Below are 20872 nucleotides of genomic sequence, written 5' to 3'. Positions count from 1 at the left end.
ATAACATGGGCCTGGGAGCGGCATACGGCGTTTTTTTCTAGGGTCACAACGGATGGGTTTCACACATGACAATGTCGCTTCTACTCTCTTCTTTTCTTTCTTTTGTCATACCTTTTTGCAAGAGAGGCAGTTTATCCTCTCTGTTATTATTATTCATGGAGCTAGGCGGAAAACAGCGCCAGGGCTTTCTTTTTGTTACTTTATATTGGATTTATATTTAAATAGACGGGGAAGGGAAATATTCCACTCGGTCAGTGGCTCAGCAGTCAAGAAATGCCAAAACTTTTCCATGAATCTTTCTTCTTCCGCTTATCAATCGTGATTCTGAATTGTGACATGTACGAAATAGTATAAACTCATTGAATATCATGGGATAATCTTGATCTTATCAGCATAATTTGTTTGGTACAAAGAAAGATATCGTCAATTAGTCTCATCATTCTCATTCTCATTCTTATTCATTCATCGAGTTTTCAGTTACTCTCATTAATCGTTATTAAACGTACTAAAAGACCATCTCGCTAACCTCATTGTATCGCAAACACTTCTTCTTCCACCCCTTCAACATCCCACCCTTCCCCATCCATCAGCCCATGCGCATAACACTCTCCAACGAGCATCCACCTCTCATTATCACCACCAACACTAACCTTCCTTAGCACAAACGGGACCTTGCCACCGCGCAGCACAGCCACGACATCGCCCGTCTGCAGCGCGTCGGGCCCAAGTACGAAATAACCCTTGCGAGTAACTGCGAAGCGGCGGTAGCGAGTTACCAGAACGGCCTCGTGGCTCCATTTGAAGGGGTCGCCGGTGAGGGAGAGGGCGTGGATGGCGGGGTGGATGGAGATGGGGCTGCGGGAGGACATGGAGTTTGCTCGCTCGTAGAAGGAGGACATTGTGTTTGTGCTGGAGTTGCCGTCGGGATTGCCGACAGATCTGGCGGGGAATGTAGGGAATGTTTGAGATGGCGATAGTGTGGTGGAGGGGGGAGATGAAGGAGTAGAGGAAGAAGATGGAACGGCATAACGGACGAGATAGGCTGCTGCGCTTTGGAGCCATTCTTCTGAAGGGATGGACGAGTAAGGGCGCGAGCGATCGATGCCCGTGCAGGCGTTTGTGAGGGTTTGGATAAAGGCGAAGAAGGCAGATCTGCGATGATCTTGTGGAGATGCGGAAGATGAAGAGGAGGATTTGGCGCCTGTTGGTTTCTTGAGGAAAGGGGGGTATACGAGATTGAGGTTGAATGTCCTGTAGCCGCAGATGCGCCTCCAGAGCACCTCCATAACGTGCGTGCGAGGACCATTCTGATTCTGGTCGAACTGGGTCCTCCGCCGTTGAAGCATCGGACGGCCATGCTGCTGAGAGCCATCTTCATCGCGACGGTTATAATTTCTGCTTGGAGCACGTGTTGTATCTCTATCCCCCTGAGGCTGAGCAGATCCATCGTCGTCGCGTTCGCCCTGGTCAAGCTCATTGCTACCACTACTGCCTCCCCAATTCCTCCTCTTCCCTCCTCCCCTCTTCTGCGCGTCCTGCTGCTTCACCTGAAACGCCGTCCCGTAGATTGTCCACGAAAGCTTCTCCACAACATCGACCCTGACGCCGCGAATGCGCATAACACGTGTGTCTTCGTCAATGCTCAAGTCCGGTTTTGTGTCCCCCGACGCTCGATGCGGCACCGTAGGCGAGCCTAGAATGTGAATCGGGAGATGCCGCCAGTCTGGAGCCCAGGAGGGAAGGCCTAGATCGTCGGTGACCCATCTTGCTCGACGTTTTGTGAGTGGTTTGCCGTGGTGTGCGGCGGAGAGGGTGACGAGGTCTTTGGCGCCGCGGAGGGCTCGCACTGCGACGTCGACGTAGACGTCTTTTATGCTCTTGGAGTAGTCTACGGTGAGGCCTTGGAGTTCCTTGCCGGCTTTGCTGATGGAGAAGTGTCCTAGGAAGGCGTATATGTGATCTCGGGGGTCGTTTCCGAGTAAATGCCTAGCTCTATGGAGTTCATATGAAAAGTTGCCTCGATTGTGGTCTTGGTCGTATTCTGTATCTGGCTCGACGAAGCGTTTGTGGAGGTAGCGAATACTAGCAGTGTTTAGAAGGAACCGGGTACGAAGGTGGTAATATCTCTCATTAAGAACGGCTGCCACATAAGATAACGTGTCCCAGTCCATCACTGTATCGCCCCAATACAGTGTTGCAGGAGCATCGGTTCCAATTTCTTGAACAATCCATATTCGTTGAAACTGATTTCTCAATGTCAGAAGATCCATTTAGTCCAAAGCATGTAGTTTTGGAGATGCTTTCAGTAAAGGGGGTTGCCGTATACTTACCCAAGGCAACTTTGTCAGTTTTGCCAGAGGCACCCAAGGCTCAGAGCTTTGCAGCGCCAGATTTTCCTCATGAGCGAGCTTAAACTCTTCATGGGCCTTTTCATCTTTGAATACGCCATCGAGATAGCGGATAGTCTTTCCTGCTGCTTCAGCAACGCCATCTGGATCCCTTCCCAGCCATACAAGCACGCTTTTAGCATTTCTATATACTAAATTCATGAGCTTCACTTGCTGACTGCGTTCTGGTATATCATCTTGATTGATGCAGACTTGATCAGCCCACAGCCGCCGCGGCTTATCCGGCAATCGAACTCGATTCAGCGCATCGAATATGCTCTGCGTGAGAGGGAGGACGGCGTCATCGCAGAGGAGCTCATACTGCCGGGTGCCAGAGCCCCAAACATACGATATAGCTTCATAGGGAGGAAGTTGCTCGATGTCTGCTGAGTCAAGGCTTCCATTTTGCAGGCTCCCCACCAGAGGGTCAGAGCCAGATCCTGGCTGAAGAACAAGAAAACGAACGCTTTGGTTGTTACTCAAGGGCTTGTAGACAAAAAACCTCTCTCTTGAGACGCCATGAGGCTTCTCAAGCGGGCGTGAGGAATTTCTCTCCATGATCGACGACCGTAATTTGAAGCCGCGACGCTTGACGGGCTTCTTTCCGTGGCGTGAGAAATGAAGATGCGATTGTGGCTGAGCAACTCTCCCATACAGCCTGTAATCAAGACCAACTTTGGAGTTTTCAAAATCGCTGCATGAGAGACGTCTAATCCTCCTCCCTAGTATATCGCGTCGTGAATGCAAAGTCAATGAAACTGGCAGGCTGCTGCGGCCCCTAACATAACGAGAAAAACACATGCTTTGGCCATGCTCTACGAAGTTGCGACGACAATCATCGCGGGTTCAGTGTTAGTGCCGCGCTATGCATGAATGTGGAGAGCTCTTCCGCTTAACAGCTCCTGCAGCTACATGTCACGGCGTTGACTCACCGATGTGCTGGTCCGATCCTGCACCAATTAATGTAGCATTGGGCTGGGGTTTCATTTCTTTTGGCACGCTACGGCAATTAGGATTAAGAGTGGATGAGTTTGACAATGTTTAAATTTTTGACTATGGTATATTAACGGTGAGGTAGCATAAGCAAATTTAGAAGAAGCAAACAAGTTCTTCAGCTATCCTTTAGTCTGACGGACAATATTACCTAATTTTCCAATCGTCTGAAAACATGTAAGTGAAGCAAAGCGTGGGATATCATATACCGAATCTCGCCAGATCTCGTCTCGTCTCGTCTTATCTCATGGCTGCATTCAAACAGTCTCGTGGATTTTCACCGGCTGGACTCCTGTCAGGCTAATTTCGTCGTCATCCAAATTCCGCCCCAAATTGGTTGTCGCTATATCAGCAGTCCCCATTGGAGACTCGCCCGGTCCATCTCCCAGCTCCCAACTACCAATCCTTTCATGCCGCATACCGCGATCCGTGACAGTGACATCGACATCGCTAGCCCTCTTATCTGACCCTTTGAAGCCTCCTGGAGAACCGCTACGCACACTAGGCTTGGTTCGGCGTCCAAAAGTGCAGAATCCAAACATGTAGAGAGTCAATCCAGCAAGGCCAGTCACGGCCAGTGTTACCATGGCACCGATGACGCCGGCAACAGGCGCACTCACTGAGGAGCTTTTGCTGGTAGAGGAAGGATCTGAGGGAGACGCGTCGGCGCTCGTATTGCACCAAGAAGCAAAGATTGCTCGACAAGTGGTGCACCATTGTACGGAGTCCTGGGTATAGGCCTGAAGCTGACCCAAGAATGAAGTAAAAGGAATCATCTGGCTATCAAAGCCCATGGAAGTGAGGGGATAGGCCGAAAACGGCTCGCCAACATCGGCACTGGCTCGATATGTGAACCGAAGCATGAATTCCTGAGACGATGGCATGGCGTCTGGGTCACCCGGGTCTGTGCCGATCAATTCAAAGATCATGGCCGAGCCGGGATTTGGAAACGTGGAGAATGGACCGGAAAGCAGATTGTCCGTAGAATAGAGGCCTAAAAGAGTGAAGAAAGCCAGCATGGGCTCGTGAGAACCAAACATGAGCGTCAGTGGTGTGCCAACTCCTATGGTGGTGGCACTGAGCGAGCTCAAAATCTGCATAGCAAGAGTTTGCCCAGCAATGGTTGAAATGTTGTTATAGGCGAATTTTGGACTATTCTTCAAGGTGTCGCCATTCTTTGCACGCTCTAATTCGAAGGCATTTCTTCTGAGCACAGCGATAGTGTCGTTGGCAAATCCTAACCCAGCAGTGACAGTTGCATTGTGAGTATTCATGTAGTTTACATACTCGTAAATGTCATAAGCGTTCCAGTAATTCACTGAGGCGTTGGGTATCGTGCCTTTGAGAGGAGGTGTGGCAAAAAGAGACTTGTAAAAACTTTGAGTTGACCTAAAGCGCCCAAAAGGATCGTCTAGCTTTATCGCGTTTACGTTGCTATCCCAAGCCCAGCATTGGGCGGTACCTTGGATGCTGTATGTTTAGCATCAAGTTAGCATATACGATCACAGGTGTTACTATCTTCAAAAAGCCGGGCCAACTCACGCAACTGAGGATGAGTCTGTCATTGACAAAGTCTCAATATTAGGATACTGATAACCACCCAAAGGATAGTCAATCGGATCCGGGCCGGCAAAGAGATCTTGGCCCACCTCTCGGCCCCCGGCCTGGTTGTTGAAAGCGTTGGGATTGGGGGGATACAGGCCCTGTAGGAAGGCCATGGCACCTCCAGAAACCCACTCATCTGTCTGTGACAAGATGGTGAGCTGGTCATTGTTGATGGCATCTGTAGATATTCCCTGAATCTTTGTATCCCCCGTTGTATTAGAAAAAGTAGTGGAATTACGAGTGCCCAAGTAGCGGTTTCTGAAAGCACTTCCTTGCCTCCACATTTGACGTGCTCCCGTGGGTGTAAGGATATTCTCCAACCCGCCGTAAGTGGGAGTCTTTTCTCCATGGTTGATATATGCAACGACTGCCCAAACTTTGGCGTTGAGAGGGTCACTGGGCTGCGCTGAGGCACCGAGACATAACAGCGCGATGGAAAGCAAGATTGACATAACTGGAGCATGTATAGGCCAAAAGAGGCCGCGGCTTGAACGAGAGGCCATGTCGCTGTACTACCTATGGGTAGCTTAGCTCTACGTCATCAAGCGAAAGTGTAGCTCTTCAAAATGGGATCCTGAGCTGTCAGAATATGGGATGAAACAGCGCAAGAAGGAGCTGCTCCTAGATGGAAAGCGAGTATGTATGATGAATTGGGAAAAGAGAGAAAGATCCCATGTAAACGAGAATGATCGTAACTATGGGAGATGGGGGCTGACAAAAGGATATCTAGGCCAGAAGGCTGCCAGAGTTTCCGGCCGGATAAGAGCTTGAAATTCCAGTTCGCCAATTATCGTGACGAACAGATCAGCCACCCATCGAATGGTGTAGTCAGAATTGACATATGCATATGCGTTACCCGAGCAATCCCTGAAAGACTAGATAGCGAGCGTAGCTATCACAATCAACCCGGATGAGGCTAAGGGAGCTGCTGCGATAGAAGCAGCTTAGAATAGAAGCCAAAATCCACACTTTGATCGTTCATGGCGAATCCCAGCGCCGGTTCTTGCGGCAGCATCCGCCTATTTTGGCGGGTGGCTTGATGTCGTTCATGCTGGCGGACGACACGGGAGTAGCAGAAAGGTCTAAATGCTGGCTGATGGAGGTGAGGGGCTATATGACAGGCACTTGAAGGACGAGCTTGATCGAGGCTTAATTGTCTCCCAAGCTTCCGATCCTGTAGCCGTATAGCTTTTGGATGCTTGCGGCCAAGCTCTGGGACTAGTGGAGTGGTAGGTTCAACTTTGACGCCCATGACGAGAGTCTATGGTGAGCGTTTCTGTTAGTGACGTCATGTCAGGCATTGAGTCGGTGAAAATCCAAAGTCATAACTTATTTTTTCCTTCAACTTTAAAATATACGTGGAAAAAAAATGAAAGATGAAAAATTGCCAAGAAGATAGTATTCCTCTACAGTCGCATGCCTCATCTCATGGGTGTAAGCAGGTATAAGTGAATGTTCAAGTTAGCAGAGGTCTTCTTCGGCACACATCACCAGTTTTCTGCAGTTTATTGCGACTCTGCCATCAGCCCAAACAATTCTATAAACCAATTGATTAGCAGAACATAATACGATGATTTTGACAAAATATCCCATCCTTACTCATCTTGGTAGGTAGTACTCCGTACAGATGTGCCCATGCCGCCCCGCCCAAACCCTGGCCCACAACACAAGGCTTCATAACCAATAATTCGCACATCCCCACCATCACCATAGGAAGCGGATCACCGCATTCTAAACCTGGTTCTGGGTTCTATGGTCTAACGGTCATGACTGCGGATTCTGATTCCGCCAGCGAGGGTTCGACTCCCTCTAGAACCTTTTTTTGCATTTTTGGATATGTTTTTGAGAGTCTGCCGGATGGCATTGCGAAGTGTTTGAAAGCCTCAGTAAGGGTGTTGTGACGTATAGTTTTTTTCCTTGACCCTACCTACTACAGTGCGAAAATTCCAATTCATTAACGAGTGTTACTCTCTCCTACACTCTCTTTCATCTCTTTTTTTGTTTGTGTTTAAGTGGGTTGCTTGCCAGCCTGTTGACAAACAATTAACAAGAAAGCATGTCTGGTTATAGGACCCATGCAAAGTAGCTATTTTCTTTAGCTTTGAGTTCTTTAAGAATGTCTTTCCCGATTCTTCTTTTTTTCTTTTTGAAAGAAAACTTGTTGTTGCTTGCATTTCTTTGAGTTCAAAAGCATTGCGATGCCTCCATTGTATAGTGCCCTTAACTTTTACCAGGACATAGTTAATAGATATGGTTCTCTGCCTGCAGCAAGAGAAATACTAAAGGAAGGGCTTGTGTTTCTACTGTCTATTCAATGTCCCTTTGCCTGCCTTTCTCCGGAACATTTTGCTCCTAGACTCTATAGTCGTTTGACTGGTAATCCCGGATACTTGTACCGTGTTTCCGTTAGTGAGCGTGGTGGTGTAAGACATTGGACAAGATCTGTTCCTCTCAGTGGGTGGTGGGCAGGGCCACGGATTCCGCATTATGTATCTGAGACAGCAGACGCCAAAGCCTTTATTCACATTCAATTATCTGTGCCCGATGGAAACAAACCATGGCCATGACTCGCTATCGCGATCCATGCCGCTGACTTTGTATTTTAGTCAATCTACAAGTTTCAATCAAGATTTTCTCCCAGATTTAGATCTTATCAATCTGCAAAACTTCCCTGATCTGGACAAGCGCGTCATGCATCTCTGCCTCAGGTATCAGAATCCAACTCTAATGCCCCTTGGCCGCATGTCGAATCGGCGCCATTCTGCCCTTGTTTGGCAATTAATTGTCCCAGGCGACCAAGATTAATGGCCAGGTACGCGCTCCTAGATATTCACTCTTCGCCTGCTCGCCTATTTGCACCTATCATACTGCTACTATAGGCAGGTAAAAGAATGCAATCTTTGCTATTCCGTACTCCAGGCCAAGTATTCAGCTGCAGTACTACGGTAGCATGCGCACGATATAATACCTAGAATGCTACAAGAATCAAGAAAGGATCACCCTCACAGCTTTTCGTTTGTGTGGGGGCGCCGATTCGGACCCACTTATCCGAGCATCTTTGGCTTTTCCCTTGCATTAGAAGGGCGAGGCCATTGGATATTGGATTCAGCTGATCTGGGCGGCCGAAAATCAGGCTTTGCGATGCTGGCCACGTGCTCTGCTCGATTAGATGCTGCTGCGCTTTTTTGCCGCAAGAGAGGCTCTGCGTATTCCAAAAGCTTTGGGGTCTGATAGCTTAAATCAAATGATTAGTAGTACTCCGTACAAGTACACAGATGTTGGATCTCGCCTCGAACTGGGGACTCCAGTCGTCCAGATAAGGGATGCGCACAATCCCGACCGCCGAACGCTTAGTCCATCGGCCGTATCCCTGCTCAGTGCATGCATTTAGCGCTCAGGTGGCCTGACGCTTAGGCATTATGAGCCCACTGAACGCTTACATCCAGAGCCGCCTGCATCCACTGTACAGCGTGTTTCAGCGATTAGTCGCTGCCGTAGCCCTTCGGCACCCGCTAGGAATTTCTCCGCAACGACGACGACTACGAGTTCAGTGGACGCAACTCCCTGTCCTACGCACCACCGCATCTCGCACACCCACACCGAGCATCATATCGCTGCGCGCCGCTCTACGAATCTGGCACGAAAAAATTAAATAAAAATCTTGGATCCTCCTACTTGGTCGCATTGCGCTTGCGCTTGACATCTGCCGATCGCTCGATGGCCCAGCCGCACGCTGCGTGCTGAAATCGCCCGCCATGTCAACCGACGACATCGACGCAGCCGTCCCAGCGTCTGAGCCTCTCCCTGTCGAATCGCGGGATAGGATCGACGACCAGATCGAATGTGCCAAAGTGCCCTTGCAGCCCGCCTTCTTGCACTCGCCGCCGGATAGCAACGATGCCGGCAAGTCAGAGGCCAGCGACTCGGAGCTGAGCGATCTCGAGGACGAGCCACCGCTGGAGGATGCGCCAATGCTCCCCCCGGATCTCGCTGTTGAAGAGGACGATATTGGTGACATCGAGCCGGACCACTGGTCGTCCGGCAACGTGCCCATTTTTAAACCGACAATGGAACAGTTCAAGGATTTCAAGCGATTCGTATGTCGGCAGCCACCCGAGTCTTGATTGTCCCTCTTCGCTAACCGCTGAGCCAAACAGATGACAAAAGTTGACAAGTATGGAATGAAGTCTGGTATTATTAAAGTTATCCCGCCAAAGGAATGGTCAGATGCACAGCCACCACTCGACGATCTCGTCAAGCAAGTCCGAGTCCGCGAGCCAATCAAACAGGATATCATGGGTTCAAACGGCACTTACCGCCAAGTTAATATTCTCCATGGACGTTCTTACAACATACCACAATGGAGACAACTTTGCGAACAGAGCGAGCACCAACCTCCTGCACGGCGCGGGGAGAGACGCGCGAATGCGGACAGGCCCAAACCCGTACGGTCTCGCCCTGCTGCCCCCAAGGCTGCGAATCCCAATGCTACGCCAAGGACTCGTGGACGAGGACGACCACCTAAGAATAAGGGCAAGGCCAAGCGAGGAGATGAAGAGAGCCGGCCCATGACTCCGGTGTCCCCAAGGGTCGAAGCTGATGGCGCAGCAGAAGAGGTGATGGAGTCTATCGAACCGATAAAGGAACTGGGCACCGAAATAGACTACGAAGACGATGAGCAGCCTACAGTCCGCAGAATGGGCGGAGTCAGACCCAACAAGCCAAAGATCCAATCAACTTCTGCACGGAGAAAATACAGTCGCCGAGAAGGGTCTGCAGTCATTGATGAGGCTGCATTCAAGGATTTCGATTATCGGATGGATATTTCCGATTATACGCCTGAGCGCTGCGAAGAACTGGAGCGAGTCTATTGGAAAACATTGACATATGCTCAACCACTATATGGTGCTGACCTAATGGGCACGCTGTTTGATGACAGGACTGAGAATTGGAACCTCAACAAATTACCAAATCTCCTGGACGTTCTTGGCACCAAAGTCCCTGGCGTCAATACCGCATATCTCTATCTTGGAATGTGGAAGGCGACTTTTGCCTGGCATCTCGAAGACGTCGATTTGTACAGCATTAATTTCCTTCACTTTGGCGCTCCAAAACAATGGTATAGCATTTCTCAGGCCGACGCCCGGAGATTTGAGGCTGCTATGAAGAGCATCTGGCCCGCCGATGCTAAAGCTTGTGATCAATTCCTCAGACACAAGGCTTTCCTCATCTCGCCGCAACATCTTCAGCAGCACTATGGCATCAAGGTCAACCGAGTTGTCTCTTATCCCGGCGAATTTGTCGTCACGTATCCCTATGGATATCATTCCGGTTACAATCTTGGATACAACTGCGCCGAAGCAGTCAATTTTGCCCTCGACTCCTGGCTTGACATGGGCAAGATTGCCAAGAAATGTGAATGCGCCCAAGCTCAAGATAGCGTGTGGGTCAACGTATACGAGATTGAACGGAAGCTACGTGGAGAAGAGACTGAATACGAAGAGACAGAGGATGATGACGACGAAGAGGACGAGGACGAGGATGACGATGAGCTTTCTGGACTTCCTACTCCTCCTGGTCACGCTGTGAAATTCAAGGATGCAAACCGTAAGAGAAAGCGCGGCAAAGCAGACAATGGATCCAAGACCAAGGTCAAGAAGATTAGATTGCGACTTAAAGTCAAGGCTGAACCACCATGCTGTCTGTGCCCTAATGACATTCCCAGTTTGGAGTTTCTACCTACAGACGACGGCAGGAAAGCCCATCGCCTCTGCGCCCTCTATATTCCGGAGACATACATTGATACAGTTGACGGCAAAGAAACCGTCTTCAATGTTTCTGCTATACACAAAGATCGGCTGGATCTCAAATGCTTATTCTGTCGATCAAAACGTGGGGCCTGCTTCCAATGCTCTCAGAAGAAATGCACAAGGGCCTACCACGCTACGTGTGCTGCAGCAGCTGGAGCGTTTACTGAAGAGCAAGAGGTTCCAGTCTTTGGTGAGGACGGGACGGAATACAAAGAACAGGCCTTTGAATTTAGCTGTCGCTTCCACCGTGCCAAGCGCGATAAGAAACTGGATGGCGATGCCTTGGAAGAAGACACTCGTATCTTAAAGGCCGCCGAGGCCCTCCAGAAAGGAGAGATTTGTCAGCTACAATATCACAAGGGTGAAATATTTGCTGGAGTCGTGGTGGAAAATCGACTAGATGAACGAATGCTGCTGGTTGATGTTCTTCCAAACGGTGATCGGATGGAAGTGGAGTGGAAATGGCTCCTGCTTCCAGACCCATCTGATTATCACCTGCCCAAGGCGTCGGCAAATGCCATCCCGCTGCCATCTTCGCAAAAGGCAAAGGATAAGCTCAATGCCAAGCGCCAGCAAGGTGATGACAAGCCTCGGAAAGATGATACCTTTGTTGAAGGTGGCTTTACCTGGGCAGAATTTCACACCAGCGAGATTACGAACAAGGAGCAGGCAAAGGTCGACTTTACCAAGCAAGACCAGATCTGGCATTATCTCGGCAAGACATCGACCGAAGCCAGAGCGCAGTATACTGAGGACCCAGCAATCCCACGATACAATACCAAGAGCAATTACTTGGATACACTCCCGAAGCCCCCCAAACCTGCGCCTGTGCGACAAGTATATCAACAGAGAGCCTATGGGCTATATGCCCCTCCTGCTACGGGCTATACGGGTTTGGAAAAGCCATATGTCTATCAGCCGAGAACTTCCACAGTCTCGCCTTACTATCATCCCGGTACATACTCATTGCAAGGAGCCAATGCTGCTGCTCCCGCTATTCAAGGTTATCAGCCGTATACGGTACAGCGATTTGATCCTATCGTTGGAACAGGCGGGAAGTATCAGGCTTACACGGCGCCGCCACCTGCACGACCATCACCATACTCGGCACCACCAGTGGGGAGCCAAAAACCTGCTCCACCAGCACAGACTACTCAGCAATACAGTAAGCCTACATGGCAGGTTCACTCATCAGTATACCAAAAGTACCCCTTTTTCCAAGTAAATCACAACAGGCAAGTCCTTTTCCCAGTCACTATTCTATGATATGTTTGATTAACATGTTTTAAAGGGATGCGTCGAAATATAGAACTCCGTATTCACCCTGGGGCGGGTTTACCAACGGTTACGAAGGCGATTTGAGAGCACATCTTCTAGCAAACCAGAACGATCTCCTCCGGCGAGCATCTTTGGCGGCCATGTCTCCAGTTGGTTCCTCGAGACCATACCAGGCTTCAACTACAACAGCTATCTCATCCGGAGCAACGGCAATCTCTACAGCACCGCAGCAGGTGACCGCTTCGCTACCTCCACCAATCCTAGGAACCGCCAGTCATCAATATCATCCTGCCATTAAGGCACAATATAGGAATATGGCTCAGCAGCCCAGCAAGCCCAAGCCAACCCCCGCGCCCAAGTCGTACAAGGTTGGCTTACCCGCAGCTATCAGTCTGTCCCTGAAATCGACTAAATCCACTATACAGGTTCCACCTAAGCAGTCTCCAGTACCCTTACCAGCAGGCTTCTTGGCCGCTATGGCGTCGTCGCCCGGCACCCCTACGCAGTCGTCTTCCAAACCTTCGCCACTTCAGCCATCTAGTCCCCAAGCTGGTTCTCCCGACACCAAATCGGTTATGCCATCTTCGCCATCAGTATCTCTTCCTGGGTCAGCAACGCCTGTAGGATTGACATACAAAGCGCCACAGCAGCCGCAAAGAATATCAGTCACTCCAGTACCACTTCCCAAGTTTTCCATGATACCCCAGGAGAGCAAAACCGTGACGGCACTTCCACTGGCGAAGACCGAATCATCGAATTTACCGCAAGCCAAGGGACCTAATGGTTCGGAATACAGCGCGCCTGGAGCTACTTCGCCCAAAGCAGAGGCTACTCCAAAAGAAGCAACATTACCCAGTATTGAAACCCCAGTTAACACCAATAATGTAATTTCAGACATGAAGATATCTACGGCTTTACTAACGCCGTCTTCTACGATTAATCAACAGACTATGGCTGCTCGCCCTCCTCAGCCCCATCCTGCCCAAACCACGATGCATCATCAACCTGAAGGATTCCCTGACGTTCCAGGCTGCGAATCTATGGAGTTTGTCGAGCGGATGATGGAGAATTTGAGGAGAGCCTCTCAGCGACGGAGTACAAGCTGAAAATAAAAGTAGTTTTCCTTTCGACTTTTCTTTTTTCTTCTTTTTTTTTTACAGGCATACCCATGGTGCTCCTTTTTCCAGTACGCATGTACAACTAGGTATTTTTCTTCTTTACTTTTCTTCTTTTCTTCTCATTCCTAGGGGCATCAGTTTGGCGAGATAAATCATGATTCGACAAGATTACGTAACTAAATCATTAACGACACGATCGATGGGAAACTCGTGGATTTTTTTCTTTTTCTTTCCCCCTTTGGTTGGAGAGAGATTTTTATGGCACTCAAGTTTTTCTTCTTGTTTGTTGGAATTCCGCCAATTGGGAACGGGAGTATTTGGCGATTGGTTCAAGACTCAGTCTAGACGCAGGTGACATCGCTATTTGTTGTTAAAAGTGCGGCGAAAGACAGGAGATTTTGATGATTTTCGAGGGGGTTCTGTGCTTCCCTTGTGTTTTGGTAAGGGAAGAGGGCGTGATGGAGACATGGATGAGGTTTAAGTGTATCAGTCAGTATAATTACATATCGCAGGGAGTCACACGACAAATAAGAATTTTGTTAATTTGAATTTTTATTTTGGAGACATCTGCAATCCAATGCCGTGAAATAATATGTTTTAGCGTGGATAAAATAAAACTTGGATATTCTCTTGCTCATTACGAGGAGTCGCTTGTGTTGAATGTTTCCCGGTCAACAATTTACCCAGCAGTCAACAGACTGCCTTCCACGCAATTTTTATTAATATTTCTGTTGCCAGATTTTTGACAGCTAAAAACTGATATAGATGTGCTTGAGATAAAATTTCTTGCCAAGGCCATGTGCTACCTTGTAGCGTAGAGGGCACCCTATCACTCTGGTTTTTAGGGGCGAGGGCGGTGTATTTGCCCAGGCGTTTGCTATCGTTTTGGACTTGGCTACAACCACTTATGCTTTTCTTCTTCATTTTCTTCTTCTCCTTCTTCTGCCTCTTTATTTCTCTCCAACCCTGTCTTTATTGGTGTGTTTCATCAACTCATGCACACCATCACATCGTGTAACATTGCCAACGCTAGTTTTGCGTCTTCTTGGGACACTTCTTCGTTCCTCTTCTTTCTTTTTTGACATCTCGAATCCATTTCTTCTCTTTCCTTCTTTCATATAAACACCCGGACTCTCCCCCCCCCCTAAAGGACAATCTGTCTTGCAGTCTTCTCACCATGGACAGCGCTCCTCCTGAGGGAATGTGGTTCTCGCAAAATACAAAATCAGATGCTAATCTTGACGCATTTGACGTTTGGACGGAGAAGGATGAGATACATTCGGATGTGCATAAACGAGATTTTGCTTCGGATAAATATCTTCGCGGCAGTGTCTTGGGCCAAGGAGGATGGTCTACCGTCTATAAGATCCAGAGAGTCCAAGATGGGAAGATCTTGGCTGGGAAAGCATCTTCTTCGGCTAATCAGCTCTATAAAGAGACAAAAATGCTTCGAAAGCTATCTCACGTGAGTAAATTGTTTCTTTCCTAAGAAAAAGATGAAAGAAGAATGAAAGCCCCATCCACTTTCTTTCAGTGTATGGTGAAAACAAAATATTCAAAGCACCTAGCTGACTTCTTTCTTCTCTTTATTCATTTAGAAGCACATCTTGGAGTTCATTGAAATTTACAAAGAGCCAGAAAAAGAAGAGGCTACTCTTTTAATCACCGAGCTCTGTAGTGAAGGAACGCTTCATATGCGTATTTGCCACGCTCCTGGAGGCATGGGCAGAGAGGAAATCCTCCTAGCCACCAGCCAAATATCAGATGCACTGGCCTATCTCCATGGAAGAAACTATTTTCACTCAGACATCAAGCCGAGAAATATCTTTGTTCGCCGTCTCGACCCCATCAGCGTAGCGTTGGCGGATTGCGCAGACTGCAAGATCCATGATTCGTATCGGGGCCCTCCTGGTGGAACACCCAATTACTGGTCACCAGAAATGACGGCCAACAATCGCCACGAGGGAAAGAGTGACGACATGTGGGCTCTTGGAATCAGTCTTCTTGGGATGGTCAACCAGTGGCCGCAATGTGAGAAGACCAAGGCCGGGTTGGCGAGGTACCCTCGACAATGCGCAAACCACGCGCAGGAGCTTCAGAAGATGAATCCTGGAAGTGGACTGGTCAATCTCTTGGCGAGACTGCTCGCTTGGAGAGCTAGAGAGCGCATCACCGCGGAAAAGAGCTATGAAGTGACGATTAAGCTTCTGGAAGAGACAAAGGGAGAAGAAAGTGTTGGCACGGAGGGGCTGCGAATCAAATCTCCTGAAGAATTTCGACCTATTTCGTTTTGGTAGAGGGTACTTGAAATCATTTCCCGTGCACACACACCGATCCTGCCTGTTATCCCTCAACCCCTCTTTTCTTCTGTCACTGCATCGACCAACACCTTTCATTAACCTCTTATTCTCTCTCCTAGACGGCTAACTATATTCCAGAGCTCATTTCTCGCAAGTGCTTCAAATCACAGGAAATATAATCATCAACCTTACTATAGCACATGCTAAGCACACATCCCGCAATGAAGCCTGCTTCCCTCTTTATTTCTTTCTCGGTCGACGTAGCGATGTGTGCAGCCGCTGGTGTTCCTAACATTAAGTATAATGCACCCGCCAATATCCCTCATCTTGAGCAGAAGGGAACTCAGACCAATCCCGGCACCATTCTCTCTCCAGTACCGTCTATGCCAGGTTTGTGGTAAGCAAGACCCTCGTATTCTTTCCACTGTACTTATAACAAGACTTCCGCTACATATCTAGTCTTGCTTAATGTTAACGCAGAATTTCAACGGTTAGTCTGTTTCCCTGCCCACCGGCTGGGACATGTGCCTGTACCTACCATCTTCCCGAGGAGAGGTGTACGGACACGGGTTGTGAGATAGTTGAGATGGTTGAGCCTCAAGAGTTGTAACAAACCACACACGCATATAGCCTAGAGATAGACATCTCAACTTCTTTTATGCCACCAATCCCTCGTCATATTCTAGGTGTATGTCATGTCAATCGATAAAACATGATTAGACTGATTTGAGGTATATAATCGTAATGACAATCACATGGGCATTTTTATTAAATCCTACTGAATTTATTAGTTTATAGTGTTCTCTACATTGTACATCACAATCACAATTCATTATCGCCATCCATCTGTATCTTGATATTAGGGTAGCTAAGCTAGCTTAGCTGCTTTAGAATACCATGTATGTACCACTAAGCATTAGGATTAGAACGTGCTGCTATATATACTCAAGCCAATAGAATTAATTGTATAGAATACTGCTAACAATATCCCCCGATGAACCTTTATGCCCTGACTACTGCAAGAACTTAATCGGAAACCCAGATGCGCGGTTGATCGTCAATCTTCACGGGAGTTGACGCCATCGCCTAGATCCTTTGGCGTCCCCGCAGCCCCTCTTAGTCAGCGACCAGCTGCGTTCAGTGTGCCTGCGATAGCCCTGCTTAAGCCGATGTCGCAACCGGTCATACTCGCCCTTTGAGTGTTATTCAATCCTAGTATTACTACCTTGACAGAGCGGAATTGCTGTCGAGTGCCCGACCAAAGCCCGAGTCCAGCGTTGAGCATCTCGGCCTTTTGATCCTGCGTGGCTACAGGCGGCATATAAGATCAAAACCCAAAAGGAGGGGTGGTGATACGCCAATTCCGAGCACACTCTTTTTTTCTCCATATCTCAATCGCATCACCGGCTACTGCGTTAGCTCTTTTTACCGAGAAAGGGAAAAAAAGCGGGCGCGCGTCTTTCAATGTCTTTTTCTGCTCTGCGAATCTCTTCTCTTGTGACTTTCCGAAACCAAATCGCACTCGCAGCTGGGAGAAGAGGGCCTGTGGCGCATACAGCCAGAACTTATTCCGCCATGAGTCGCAGTCTGAAACTAAAACCCGCGGCGCGGGTGGAGGGCCAGAAGCAGGATGTATGGTAAGTGAGCTGTGTCTACATGTGCATGCATATACGTATGAGTTTAAAAGACAAAGAGCCATATTTAGAGACAGAGACAACAAATACTGAGATGAGAGTGGTCTAGGTCCATCGTCAATGAGGCGGCTGCTGCGTCACCCAAGCAGCCCATCGTGAACATGGGACAGGGTTTCTTCGGATACAACCCACCCAAGTTCATCCTCGACGCAGCCAAAGATGCGCTCGACCGCGTGGAATGCAACCAGTACTCTCCCACCAAGGGCAGACCCAGGCTAAAGCAGGCGATTGCCGACGCCTACTCGCCCTTTTGGGGACGCAAGATTAACCCTGAAACTGAAGTGACCATTACGACGGGAGCCAACGAGGGTGAGTTGGCTTGAATGAATTGATGAGATATCGAGGCAATTGAAGCCGGTTCTAACATTCATGGGCGATTATAGGTATGCTGAGTGCTTTCATGGCTTTCATTGAGCCTGGTGATGAGGTCATCATCTTTGAGCCCTTCTTTGACCAGTATGTGATACCCACCAACATAGTCTGTGCTACGTCAGGAGTTGCTTACACTGAGGGATAGGTACATTAGCAACATTGAGATGCCTGGCGGCAAGATCGTCTATGTGCCCCTGCACCCTCCTGCCACGGGAGCCGTCAAGACATCTTCGGCAGCCGACTGGACCATTGACTTTGAGGAGCTAGAGAAGGCCATTACTCCCAAGACAAAGATGATTGTCCTCAACACCCCTCGTGAGTTTATCTTCGTAGATTTATGACAGACGAGTATCGCTAATAGCTATAGATAACCCTGTTGGCAAAGTCTTCTCTAAGGAGGAGCTGCAGAAGATTGGTGACCTGTGTGTGAAGCATGAGATCATTATTCTCTCCGATGAGGTGTATGACCGCCTGTTCTACGTCCCTTTCACCAGAATCTCGACTCTATCCCCTGAAATTGAGCAACTCACCATTACCGTTGGTTCTGCCGGCAAGAACTTTTATGCCACCGGTTGGCGTGTCGGTATGTAGAGGAAAATCCATATTTCTGGCATCGAAAAATGCTAACATAATATGATTCCTCATAGGTTGGCTGATGGGCCCCGAGCATCTCATCAAATACGTTTCTGCAGCACACACACGTATCTGCTACTCATCCGTCTCGCCCTTACAAGAGGCTTGTGCTGTTGGATTCGAAAAGGCCGATGCCGAAGGCTTCTGGGATGAGACCGTCCGAGACATGAAGGCCAAGATGAACCTCTTCAACGAGGTCTGGGTTGAGCTGGGCCTCCCTTACTCCGAACCCGAGGGCGGCTACTTTGTGCTGGTCAACATGGCCAAGGTGCAGCTTCCCGAGGACTACCCATTCCCCGCACATGTGGCAAGCCGACCAAGAGACTTCAAGCTGGCGTGGTTCTTGATCCAGGAGGTTGGCGTTGCGGCAATCCCGCCGACGGAATTTTATACCGATGGGAACGCGCACCTGGCAGAGGATTACTTGCGGTTTGCTGTGTGTAAGGAGGATTCGGTGTTAGAAGAGGCGAAGAACAGACTGCGGGGACTGAAGAAGTATATGAAATAGATTAAAAAAATACAATGCTTCTACGGAATATCTGGATGCAGGCAAAGGGCTGATGGAATATAGAAGAGAAGGGCTTTCTGTGGAGTAAACGGGAGACTGTGGCACAATAGATTTCCATTCCACATAGGAAATATCAACGAAATTATGAGCTACCAAGCCGCGCGAGCTACGCATCTCAGTAGCTATCCTAGTATTTGTAGAATAGAGCATTTTGGAAAATTTTCTTGGCCATGACTCCATTCGCGCTCGATATCACATACTACGGCGGTGGAGTAAAACATCTGCCGATATACAAATAATGCACTAAAATATCACCATGTCTCGTCATTACCAACATTGTTACTGTGGTCAGGTATTTCCAATGTTAAAATAGCATAAGTAAATAAAAACGATTTATTTTTGTATCATAGAGTAGGTAGTATTGTCACTTCGGATATTGACTTGTCTGGATTCGTATTTTGAAAGAATTATAAGCGTTGATACTTGAATCAACGGGGAGTCAAAAAACTTTATATGCGAAAGTCTTCTGATCGTCTATTTATACTTTAATACTTTTTACCTGAGTAAGATATGACGAAAGCCTCAAGTTCGCTCCCCTCTGTTGCTCATCTCAGACTTTAGTTTAGAACTAAGTTATATTCTCAGTAAAATGGCCCGTAAAATTGGTTATATAGTTTCGGCTCCTCTCAGCGATGGGGAATTCACTTCTAAACCTGCCTTCATTCTCTCTCAAAACAGCAACTTCACATATTCAACTATGGCTACCGTCAATGCATTTTCCAGCAAGGAAGGCTTTGCCGCCGCGATGACAGACATCTTCACCTGTCCCGACTCGGAGCTCGAATCCAAAATTCTCAGTGTATACACCAAAGATAGCAGCATCACCGTCAATGAGAAGCGGATGCCATGGGACGACCTTATCTATTACATCAGGGGCATCAAGAACTCAATGGTGGACATAGAGCTGAAAGCGCATCACCTTTTGCGAGATGGTAACATGTTTTCGGAGAAACATACTGCTTATGCAACGGGGACGGACGGTTCAAAGACTCAAGCAGAAGCAATTTGCATGGGCGAGTTGAATGCGGATAACAAGGTGCTTTGGATGGAGGAAGTTTTGCATTTTTCTGCCGGTGTAGATACTACTACCATCAATTACTAGGTGTGAATAAGCTGCAGCGGGACCAGGGTTGCAAATTAGTAACGATGCGTTTTGTAAGTGCCTTGAAGAAGACGAGACGAAAATGATTCGTTAATAATTAATTAGTCTTAGTTTCTTTAGTTAGTTGAAGAAGATGAAACGAATACAATTCGTTCGTCAATAGTAATTGAAGAAAGACGAAAGAAGCACCATGTCTAACAAGGCCTACATCTGCTATACCTAGATGTATTCACCTACTTTACCAAATTTGGCCTAGCTTAATAATAAATAACGAATTTACTCATCTAACTGATGAAAACAAAGTGAAAATAAAGGTGTTTCTTCAATTAACTGAAGAAAACGAACGACGAGATATGACTGATTAATCTGGCAATGCTGAGTGGAACTACCCGATGGGTGGAGCTCCCTTCCAGTAGCGGAGCCGGCCGAAGCGCGGTTTTCTCCAGCGGGGGCGATGCAGGTGAGGGGCGATAGCGATCTTGATATGGAGGAGAGCCGCGGGAGGAAGCTTAACTGAGCTGCTATCAGGTGCTAAAACCGATGCACGATGGTTACAGTAGCGCATTTGCCGTTATTAATTTTTACGTAGCGCAGCAGCAGCGCAGAGCTTTGCTTACTCGAGGTAAGCTGATGGAGCCTATGATACAATATAGCAGTTTGTCGGCATATAATGCTGCCGTATATCTAGTTTCTAGTTCAACGTAGCCTTTTTGTCACAACCACTTGATTGGCCTCGGTGACTGCGCCTCCGGGATACCGCCAGCAGCACTCGAGGTAGAGTTTTGGGAGAGCAGAGGCAAAACAGTACGTGTATAGTAAACAGGGATACAGGTGGGTGGTATCGGCACAGCCCAGTGCAAAGTAAAAACACAAACAGCGGATCCTGTATGTTTCACGCATCTTGCCTCCGGCTAGGACCGATGTCCATTGGCTCGTGTGCCTGTACTCTTATCTACTCTTGGCCACTACTGGCATAGGCATATGCGGAGACACTGGGTACCCGGAATCCAGG

General features: G+C 48.2%; 5 protein-coding genes and 1 non-coding gene across 6 annotated transcripts; 5 read left to right on the top strand and 1 right to left on the bottom strand.

The window, feature by feature from the left end:
• Positions 1 to 527: 527 nt before the first annotated feature.
• GGI43DRAFT_422787 (heterokaryon incompatibility domain-containing protein) lies at positions 528 to 5488 on the bottom strand (the record flags this gene model as incomplete). The annotated part of the gene is made up of 5 exons (XM_083208153.1): positions 528 to 2243; positions 2331 to 3105; positions 3492 to 3496; positions 3662 to 4850; positions 4923 to 5488. The coding sequence occupies 5 exons, from the start codon at positions 5486 to 5488 to the stop codon at positions 528 to 530; spliced, it is 4251 nt and encodes a 1416-aa protein (XP_083061028.1).
• Positions 5489 to 6731: 1243 nt separating this feature from the next.
• GGI43DRAFT_t104 lies at positions 6732 to 6803 on the top strand. Its single transcript has one exon. It is a non-coding gene; the product is annotated as a tRNA-Gln (tRNA).
• Positions 6804 to 8180: 1377 nt separating this feature from the next.
• Positions 8181 to 13262, top strand: GGI43DRAFT_375225 (uncharacterized protein). Its single transcript, XM_083202602.1, has 4 exons — positions 8181 to 9082; positions 9143 to 12030; positions 12087 to 12441; positions 12499 to 13262. Exons 1-4 carry the CDS (start codon positions 8741 to 8743, stop codon positions 13177 to 13179), a joined length of 4266 nt encoding a protein of 1421 aa, XP_083061027.1. The 5' UTR covers positions 8181 to 8740; the 3' UTR covers positions 13180 to 13262.
• A 505-nt stretch (positions 13263 to 13767) lies between these two features.
• On the top strand, positions 13768 to 16220 carry GGI43DRAFT_375283 (kinase-like domain-containing protein). The gene is made up of 3 exons (XM_083202603.1): positions 13768 to 14656; positions 14790 to 15917; positions 15972 to 16220. The coding sequence occupies exons 1-2, from the start codon at positions 14369 to 14371 to the stop codon at positions 15486 to 15488; spliced, it is 987 nt and encodes a 328-aa protein (XP_083061026.1). The 5' UTR covers positions 13768 to 14368; the 3' UTR covers positions 15489 to 15917; positions 15972 to 16220.
• Positions 16221 to 17066: 846 nt separating this feature from the next.
• Positions 17067 to 18698, top strand: GGI43DRAFT_383669 (kynurenine--oxoglutarate transaminase; the record flags this gene model as incomplete). The annotated part of the gene is made up of 6 exons (XM_083203419.1): positions 17067 to 17128; positions 17235 to 17494; positions 17569 to 17641; positions 17703 to 17872; positions 17925 to 18140; positions 18205 to 18698. 6 exons carry the CDS (start codon positions 17067 to 17069, stop codon positions 18696 to 18698), a joined length of 1275 nt encoding a protein of 424 aa, XP_083061025.1.
• A 757-nt stretch (positions 18699 to 19455) lies between these two features.
• GGI43DRAFT_434055 (uncharacterized protein) lies at positions 19456 to 19860 on the top strand (the record flags this gene model as incomplete). The annotated part of the gene is made up of 1 exon (XM_083209832.1): positions 19456 to 19860. The coding sequence occupies one exon, from the start codon at positions 19456 to 19458 to the stop codon at positions 19858 to 19860; it is 405 nt and encodes a 134-aa protein (XP_083061024.1).
• Positions 19861 to 20872: the final 1012 nt, after the last annotated feature.

The sequence above is a fragment of the Trichoderma evansii genome (assembly GCF_050947405.1).
Source record: "Trichoderma evansii strain SZMC 28006 chromosome Unknown GGI43scaffold_9, whole genome shotgun sequence".
NCBI lineage: Eukaryota > Fungi > Ascomycota > Sordariomycetes > Hypocreales > Hypocreaceae > Trichoderma > Trichoderma evansii.
The sequence above is the reverse complement of the archived record's forward strand: the minus strand, read 5'-3'. Positions and strand labels throughout refer to the sequence as shown.